Here is a 10,572-nt window from a genome sequence, read left to right on the forward strand (position 1 = left end):
TGTATTTAATCTACTGCTACTTCGTAAAGGGTTGAGCTAATGAGAAGAAGTAGCGAGAATCTCATTGCCACTGTTTTAAATAATGGTTTACATTTTTATCGTTTTACAAATTATTTCAATTACAATATAATATTATGTAAAATGATGCAACAAACATACTCTAACGTCAAATAGTCAATGCCTTACACGAGTAAGTCAAAAAAAGTAAATGTAAATTAATACATAACTAAAGTTATTGAGTAGCTGGATCATTCACACACACCGTATATAAATAAAGGTATTCTGAGCATTTCATAAGCGATTATATTTAAAGAAAAAAATATATATAATAAATTTTAAGAATCTGAAACCGAGCCTCCTGCAACAGGATCATCCTGCCACAAAAAGTAGCGCCCGTTCACGAGCATGACGCATGGGCCAGCCATCGCCTCCCTCGAACATATTTTTAGGGAAGAGAACGATCCGTCCCACGTCGCCACTACAAGCAGTGAAATTTAAGCGAGCATGATGAAAACTGTCACAAGAACTCAACCAAATAACAAAAAAAGAATGTTTAACTACAATATATTCAGCAATATTCACTAAACACCTCTACTTACAATTTGACCATTTTGCTAATAGTATAATTCATAATTATAATCTTTAAAAACGACTTCCTGTAGGAGTGCAATTAATTGAATTGGATAATTTGTTCGGCAACTATTTCAGATTCGCATATTATTATTTCCTTCAATCCATTCCGCTAATAAAAGCCGAAACAGCTTTCTCTGCTATCGGCTTTCTGACCTTAGCCTCCTAGCCTCGCAAATACAAAGCAGTCTGGCAAACGAGACTTGGAATACTTTATGTTTTCATCGTAAACAGTTTCAACAAAAAAGTAACTCAATTATGTTTTATTACATTATTTCAAATTATTGCTTCATTATTATTAGAAGTAATTAATGCCTTTTTTTCGTGAATATGGTATCTAAGGCTGAGATCTATATAGCGAAGTTAGACTTTGCTCAGACTTTACTTAAGTAAAACTTATCTTAGTGTGATAAAACGAGAACTTGACTTTAGTTTTGAGCTGCCTTAGATTAAACTCTCTAATAATAATTTCAGCTGTCACATAACTATAAAATGAAATCAAAGATTATGCTAAGCTTATACTCAGCTATATTTTACGTAAGTAAAGTCTAAGCAGAGTCTAAGTACGCTCCTGTCATTTATTTTCTCAAAATTGATTCACTGACAGCGCTTGGGCAATAAAGGCCATACTGAGGTAGAAGCAACGGCGCATTCATCTCTTCCCAGTATACTTTTTGCGGTCTTTTTATCCAAATATAAATTATACAGTTTAAAATAATGACAATCTATCCATTCGTGCTACAGCACTACAGCGTCTGACGGATTCCAACTGCTTCTATGAAGCTGTTTGTGTCCTTTGTAGGTTTAAGGTTTAAGGACTCAAATCGGAGTTCACATCATACCAAATACTATCCCGAAATACCGACATTTCTAATTAATAGCGAGATGTGTCACCCAAGTGTATTTACGATCGTTAGAGAACGCGACATGAGTTGTTTCAGGATCTTTGATGCTGATGGGAATAAGTAATCTAAAATCCATATTCTTCATAAAATTGTTGCGAAAATTCTTAGAATTATAACATAAATGACATGAAACTATTCGCAGGTTATTATAACATAAATGATTTTCTTAATGATACTATGACCTATTATGTTACTTATAAGTTTACTAATTTTCTGTATGTTTCCCTTAAAAATAAAAATAAATAAATACCACAGAATGCGAATGGAGCGGACACTCTCAGGCTATTTAATTATAAATGTTTATTCTACGATATTACATTGTAAACATACTTTTATGAAAAAAAGCCCGCTGAGTTTCTTGCGCCCGTTCTTCTCCGGTCTGAGGCACACTATTTAGGTAATAGGTGGTATTTTTGACGTTCGATTCCAAAGTGATTATGAAGCCTATTTTGAATAAAAATATTTGAATTTGAATTTGATAGCAGCTCTACTACCATACACGCACAACAGTTTATCAACATCAATCCAGCTGTTTAAAAGAAGGTCAGTCACAATAATTATAATATAACCATATTAAACATACTGTTTAAATGTACATAAAACCGTCGTAGATTTAAATCTCACAGTATTCGTCGTGCCAAATAAAAACTAGTTATAAAGTTAAGACGTAATATATAACAAAAAAGAAATCTGGCCCAAGGTAGTGTCACTTTAATTGCATCTAATGTTTAAACAAAATGTTAACACTGAACCTCGGACATCTAATATATAAATTCAAATTCAAATATTTTATTCAAAATTCAAAATTCAAATCAAAATTGAGTGCATATTGGGTAGGTCTGAGAATCGGTCAACATCTATTTTTCATCCCCCTAAATGTTAAGATGGTCCACGCCAAATTTTTTTTAAAATTTTTTGACATTTTTTTTTAATTATGAGTCAGCATTAAAAAATACATACAACTTCAAATTTTCACCGATCTACGATCAACAGTTACTTTTGTATCGCGATTTTAATATCGGCAATACAACGTTTGCTGGGTCAGCTAGTATTATTATAAAACAAAGTCCTCCGCCGTTTCTGTCTGTCTGTCTGTTCGCGATAAACTCAAAAACTACTTCACCGATTTTCATGCTGTTTACACCAATGGATAGCGTGAATCTCGAGGAAGGTTTTAGTGTATAACTTGTTAAGTTTTTGAATACATATTTGTATATATTAGCGATATTTGTTGGAGGTGTCGGAATTAAATTGCCATTTGGAAGTTTCGAACGAAAACGCTGTCTAAACCCTTTGAGATATAACAAAATAATGTATGGTGGAATTGAGCATCTTAAATAGGTCTACAAAAAAGTCCACAATTTTTTTTTTATGGAATAGGAGGACAAATGAGCGTACGGTACGAGGTACGTGATCGTAAGTGATCACCGCCGCCCATATCCTCTTGCAACACCAGAGGAATCACAAGAGCGTTGCCGGCCTTTAAAAAAAGCGTGTACACCGCACGCTTTTTTTTGTGGCGTGTCGTGCGAAGGTGGAATAATTGTGCCAATGTCTATCTCTTAAAGATAAGATACTATATCTCTGTTAATACTTAAAGAAATTGGCAATTATAAAGCGGTAATGTAAATGCTGTTAAGACAGATACGAAATGGATACTTATAATTTTATTACTTACTACATTTTATAAAATCATTCAGAAAAATGTAATTACACATTCCCGAAGGCTTTAGACTATATTATTCCCGAGTAAATCTTTTTTTTCTATCGACAGAACAGCGTCTGTCGGCTCAGCTCGTAGCTCTAAATACAAATTATACAAAACTAACTCATAAATTACTTTGAATGTTATTTTACTGACATTGGCCTTGTCAAACTAAAGTCCTTTGTGTTTTAAGGCCAGTGAAAGCCTCTATATAACATGTACCAAAGTATAATAATACTTATATGCGTTATTTCAATCTGCAGTCGAGCTTTGATTATTTTCGCAAGTGTGTATTAATTAGAGCGAGAACTTGATTAATTATATGCTCTTACGCAAATTGAACAGATAAAAATAATTTTTAAAGTATCACTTTCAAATTCGAATTCAAGTCTTTTTATTCAAAATAGGATTCATAATCATTGAACGTCAAAAACTACCATCCATTCAAAATAGACTGCCTCAGACCTGAGAAGAACGAGCGCAAGAAATTCAACGGGCCTTTTTTATGAAAATATGGATTGCAATGTAATATCGTACAATAAACATTTATAATTAAAGAGCCTGAGGGTGTTCGGTTTATTCCCAGTCCGTGGTGTCATTAAGAAAATCGTTTATGTTATAGTAGTAACCTTTCCCACACAAACGTTTTTTAACAATTCTTTTAAAATTCGTAACACATTTGTTTTGTACATTTTCTGGGATCATATTGTAAAAGCATATGCATCGTCCATTAAAAGACTTACTAATTTGATATAACCGAGTAGTAGGCATAACAAATTTATATTAGTTCCTCGTGTTAACATTAATTAATAAATCATAAACATGATTGTCACAGAGGCCTTTTATGGTTTTCTCATTGTCAGATCTGGATCACACGGGAAGCACCAGCTTTCAAATAAAAAAAGAATTATCAAAATCGGTTCAACCAGTCGAGTTTTGAGATAACAAACAAAAAAAAAAGAACAAACCGACGAATTCAGATCCTCCTCCTTTTTTGAAGTCGGTTAAAAATTACATACTTTCGACCGAATGTTTTTAACATAAAAGTAAATAAATATAATTTAATGGTAACATCACACATACCGCATAAAATCATCATCTGAAGCTCCATCGTAACAATAAATCCAACATCCAAATGGCAAAAATAAACTTCGTATAAAATATTCGGTTATTTTCGTAGTAGTACACTGATACTGCTTCGCGCATGCGTATAGCGCGGCCCGCGTTGCAAATTACTTTGAGACAACTCGAGTCTTACTGACTGGTCACTGTTTTTTAGAATGTAGACTATTTATCGTATGTTAACTTACTATTGGTTTTAAATAAGCTGAGTATTTAACGGTCGATATCTAAGGCTTAGATTGACTTTACTTGCGTACAACATAGCTAAGTTTAACCTTAGCTTAATCTTTGATTTCTTTTTAGAGTTGCCGAAGCCAAATGGCAAAACGGAACCCTTATAGATTCGTCATGTCTGTGTGTCTGGCCGTCCGTATGTCATAGCCACTTTTTTCTGAACTATTAGAACTATAATGTTTAAACTTGGTAAGTAGATGTATTCTGTGAACCGCATTAAGATTTTCAGAGGAAAATAGAAAAACAAACAATAAATTTTGTAGGTTTCCCATACTTAGAACTGAAACTCAAAATTTTCATCAAACCCATACCTGTGGGGTATCTATGGATAGGTCAAAAATGATATAGAGGTTTCTAATATCATTATTTTCTAAACTGAATAGTTTGTGCGAGAGACGTTTCGAAAGTGGTAAAATTGTGTGACCCAACCCTCCCTGTAACTTCTAAAATAAGAAAATGATAAAACTTAAACAAAGATATGATCTAGTAAGTAGTTTTTTTAAATACACTATTATTTAAACATCGGTCAAAGTTACAACGAACTGCAAGAACTTTTATATTATGTTACTTGCTACTACGGAACCGTTCATGAGCGATTCCGACTCGCACTTGGCCGCTTTTTTATAGTTATTTGGCAGCTGAGATTATACTGAGCTTAAGCTTGGACAGTTCAATGTAAAACAAACTCGCATTTTATCGCACTCAGCCGAGTTTTACGTAAGAAAAGTCTGAGCGAAGTCTAAGTATGCTCTAAAGATCTTAGCCGTAGTGCAATCCAAAATTGGCGATCCGAGCTTGATAATTTAATCCATCTCCTGCTTTTGGCATTTAAATAATATTTACGAAATGTTCAATATTTTTCTTATTATTTTCGCTGTTATTTGTATGAATGTGATGGTTTAGCGTTCTCTATACGAAAGATATGGATTTGAAAATTAATGTTTAGGTAATTATTGGCACGTTTAAGCGGATGGCATTAAATCTGGATTCAAAGCAATCTCAGACTAGAGATTAAATATTGAAAGCAACTGTTAGTCGAAAAATTTGTTGTTATAACTGTAAATAAAGGCTCATGTTTACTTAACTGTATATTTACTTGAGGAAGCCGGAGTGTCACGCCACTACTGTAGAGTCAACGAAGCAGCTCATTCGCCAGCTAGAAGCAGCTCATTCGCCAGCTAGAAAAAGCGAAGTAAGATCTTCCACAGGACTTGAAACATTCTGTTTCTCATTCTGACAGGTGATAGGAATTTATTTATTTATTTATTTATTTATTTACAAGTAGGTACAATAACAGATAACAAGATAAAACTATCATCTAATAACAAGTACAGCATATTTTTATGATCCTGAGATCCAATTAAAATAGTACACATCATTCACCAAATACAGTAAAAAAATAAAAAAATAATAAGTGGACACAATAGTAATTACAGTATAACGAAATCTAGTTAAACATTAAATTATTTTACATAAACTAGAAAGTTTTATAAAGAGTATTTTTAAAAATGTCTACATTTGTAAAGAATATATCAAAATCAGCACACACTTCGTTAAATTCTCTACAAATTCTCATAATCGGGTTGTTATGCGAAACATTATTATTTGAGGAATTGATCGAAAATAAACATGAATCCCAGGGTTCGCAACACTATCATAAACGAGGACACGATGGAGCGATGATCTGGTCAAGATCGGAATTGGTTGGGTGAGGGCAGCGCAAGACCGATCGTCGTGGAGATCTTTGGAGGAGACCTTTGTGGAGCTGTGGGCGTCTTCCGGCTGATGTGGTGATAATAAGTGGCATCACGCATTTATCACGGGGAGTGTTCCGAAGAGCTGTTTAACCTGATTCCTGCCGCCGAATCCCACCTTCGCACGACACGCCACAAGTTAGGATATCATCCCCACCATCTGGATGTGTGGCGGTCCTCCACAGTGCGGTTTTCAAGTAGCTTTCTTCCACGTACTACAAAGCTGTGGAATGAGCTTCCTTATGCGGTGTTTCCGGGACGATACGACATGGGTACCTTCAAAAAAAGCACGTACACCTTCCTTAAAGGCCGGCAACGCTCTTGTGATTCCTCTGGTGTTGCAAGAGATTGTAGGCGGCGGTGATCACTTAACATTAGGTGACCCGTACGCTCGTTTATCCTCCTATTCCATAAAAAAAAATCATGTACACTCAGAGACACTTCAAAAATCACAAACCAAATGAACCGTTTGCGTACAGACTGTCTGACGCACCGCAGTTTTAAATATGACAACGTTCTACACCTGATCCAACGCACGGCTTCACAGATGTGATATCCACTTGGCATCATCCTTTAGGTTCGCTCACTTAGTAATACAACAAGTTAATATCGGAAGTAGCACAGCACTCCGGAGATGGTAATTCCGGTACTACACTAAATGTCACGCGGTTAATGTCAGTCGTGACAGTAACATTCATTATCAACACCATAATTATTTCAGAATAAATGTTACAAAAGCATCATCTACAAATAAAAATACTATCTGAATCAAATATAAAAATTAATCTGAATGTACAAGAAATGTGTTACGAAATTTAAAAGAATTGTTAAAAAACGTTTGTGTGGGAAAGGTTATTATAGCATAAACGATTTTCTTAATGACACCACGGACTGGGAATAAAGCGAACACCCTCAGGCTCTTTAATTATAAATTTTTATTGTACGATATTATATGCTATATATATATATATATATATACGATATGTATTTACGATATCAGATTGTAATCCATATTTTATATTTAAAAAAAAAGCCCGCTGAGTTTCTTGCGCCCATTATTCTCAGGTCTGAGGCAGTCTCTTTTGAATGGGTGGTAGTTTTTGACGTTCAATAAGTGATTTTAAATCCTATTTTGAATAAAAATATTTGAATTTGAATCAAACTGCGTATTCTGATCCCGTATGTTACTGGAAGTACTTGTATTATTACATATTCTTTACTGGAACTGAAAGCTGCTATAGGCGTGCTGAGCGAATTTTAATTCGTGAGTAATTATTGGCACTGAACTATCACGATCGCCTATGTATTGCTCGTTCGAGCTAATTCGGATCGAGTCGACTAAAAGAGCACTTCGACAAACCAGAGTAATTCATATAGAATTACTAGCTGACCATGCAAACGTAGTATTGCCATATAAAGTAATTAAAAAAATTTTGGGGTATAAAAAGTTCTCAGACCTACCAAATTTTTCGTACTACAATATTATTGTGTTAGATTGCCATCTTGCAACCCTATAGCGGATTTATGGATGGAACAGAATAATATAAAAATCGCGATACAAAAATAGTTGTAGATCGTAGAAGGGCAAAAATTTGAAGTTGTATCTATTTTTAAATGTTGAATCATAATAAAATAAAATAAAAAAAAAATGTCAATAAAATAAAAAATAAAATTGAGGTGGACTACCCTAACATTTAGGGGGATGAAAAATAGATGTTGTTTGATTCTCAAACCTACCCAATATGCCCACAAAATTTCATGAGAATCGGTCAAGCTGTTTCGGAGGAGTTTAAATACAAACACCGCGACACGAGAATTTTATATATTAAATAACTACTTATATATATTCTAAATGCTATTACTTTGTGAATATAGAACAAAAACATTTCAAATTATTTAAATCGCCTTGACCGTTTATCGTTTTTTTGATTTGGTTATGCAGAGCTAAGCGTTCGAGTTACGTATCGTTATTAATTCTTGTATGCTCTGTACAACTCTCAGCTTGTGGCTTAACAGTCAAACGGCTAGCTCAGTTGGAAGAGCAGTCGCACGGAACGCGAGAAGTCGTGGATTCGAATCCCGCATCGTTCATAAAATTTTGTTTTCAAATTTTTATGTGTATAAATCCTAGAAGTGAGGGTTATCACTTTAAAAACATAACAAATTGCATAGATAATGTGACTGAGTAGAAGTTTTACCGTTATAATGATAGACTTTGAATAGATAATAGTGTATAGACGATCTGACAGCCCAATAAAGCGTTAGCTAGTGTACAAATTTAATTTGTGTCAAAATTCATGCACGATGCAGGACTCGAAACCGCGCCTCTCGGGTTCCCTGTGACTGCTCTTACCAACTGAGCCAATGGTGCGAGTTAGGCGTCGACCGAAACTTTTAATAGAATATCATTTAAAAATAACGAACTGTTTAGATCCGATTTCCTAATATGCAATTATTGGGGTTGAGTAGGTTGTAAAGTAGATCCTGTAGATGGAGCCACAACCTGAGAGTTGAACACTAGCTAGAAACATTGCTAATGAAAACTTTTTTTGAATTTCAATTTAGAACTCTTTGGTAACATAATGTAGTATATTGCATTCATTTGTCATTTGTTTTTGTGAATTAGCGGCAAATTCAATACTCTTGTTACACGTGTAAATGATCCAAACGCTAGAAAATTTTCGGTCAATGATTTATTATGACTTTCTTTCTGGGCTTACTCGACAACAAAGCTATGATAGGCTGCGATTAGCATTTCTTAATGAAGCCCCATCTCGTGCCACTATTTACAATTGGTTTAACGAGTTTAATCGTAAGAACATAGCAATCAAAATGATGATCCGCGTGAGTGAATGCGACGATGTGTAGAGAGGAACGGAGATTACTTCGAAAAACAATAAAAGTATTGGCAACTTTCTACTTTAAGCTGATTTTCATTTTCTAAACATTTTCAGTGATTTTTCATATCAGTCATTTACCTGGGTATAGGTACAAAAATTTCGTTCGATGCGTCAGTCGGATGGTTGGCTCAATTGGTAAGAGCACTCGGACGAAACCCGAGAGGCGCGGGTTCGTCCATGAATTTATGTACAAAATAAATTTGTATATTTAATCCAAGAAGTGAGGGAAATCACTAACAAATACCAAACTGTTTTCGTTAACTAGTGGTTTAATATTCAAGAAACTATGGAGCTGACTTTTTATTATAACTTGTCAATTAAAATCAGTTACTGCTTCCCGGTGTTACTGTAACAATAGATTCGCTTACCGTTTCTCTCCTGCTGTATCTCCTTTCAAAATTTTCTTCTCACTCACACGCTTTGATCGTCTATTTCTGTACGCTAGTACATAGTCTATGGTTTACACAGATTTGACTATAATAAACGTAAAAAATGCGGCATGTGTACATTTGTATGGCTATACAATATTACAATTCTTGTATTAAGAGGCACCCACACTATCCCACGATTAATTAGTGGATAACAACAATCATATGAATTGGCATTGTTGTGAGTTTTAAATATTACTGGTAATTAATGTGTCTGGTTATAATGGAGGCCGCGTATACAGAGAAAATTTGATCCTGTCATAATAAGGAGTTAAAGTTGTACATACATATACTATTTTAAGGGTGCGAATGAAATTTGCTAAGGATTATATTGAGAAGAAAAACTATGCTAATATTAATAAAGAAGACACTTGGCCCGTTGGGCCCAGAGGCGCGAAAGAATGTTCAAAATACTATCTTCGCGCCTCAATAAGGCTACTGGAAACCCAAGCGCTGCCAGCTATCTCGGTCAACGGATCAGCCTAGCTATACAACGCGGAAATGCTGCCAAAATATTAGATACGCTTCCACGTAATGATAGTTTTAATTTTATGTTGTCATAGTATTGTAAATATAGTTATAATAAACAAGTAGTAATAATAAACATTTTATTGCGGATCCATATTTCTTTTCGTAATGTTTTACTTAAATACGATTGTCCGTAGGTATCTAAATCAAGATTATTTTATATTGGTGTGAAGCCACATCTACCTTTGTAAAAGGGGGAACTCCCACCGATCTGCAAAAACGCTCAGGAGTGTTGGTACTACCGTGGATTCGAGCGAGCAAAAATGCGCATCTTTTTCACATAATGGCTGCGAAACCATCAATGGACGCCTCTGCGAACATCCTCGTAACAACTCCTTCATCAATTTTCAAAAAAAAAAATGCATG

The 10,572-nt window shown here is 34.6% G+C and overlaps 1 protein-coding gene across 1 annotated transcript in view; it reads right to left on the reverse strand.

The window, feature by feature from the left end:
- The window catches only part of LOC126966841 (uncharacterized), a 40,026-nt gene extending 35,559 nt beyond the window's left edge, over positions 1–4,467 (reverse strand). The window contains exon 1 of the mRNA XM_050811103.1: positions 4,324–4,467. Within this exon, the coding sequence (XP_050667060.1) occupies positions 4,324–4,351 (28 nt within the window). The 5' untranslated portion in view covers positions 4,352–4,467. The remainder of the gene's footprint in view (positions 1–4,323) is intronic.
- Between the last annotated feature and the right edge of the window lie 6,105 nt (positions 4,468–10,572).

The sequence above is a fragment of the Leptidea sinapis genome, chromosome 11 (genome assembly GCF_905404315.1).
Source record: "Leptidea sinapis chromosome 11, ilLepSina1.1, whole genome shotgun sequence".
Classification (NCBI taxonomy): Eukaryota; Metazoa; Arthropoda; class Insecta; order Lepidoptera; family Pieridae; genus Leptidea; species Leptidea sinapis.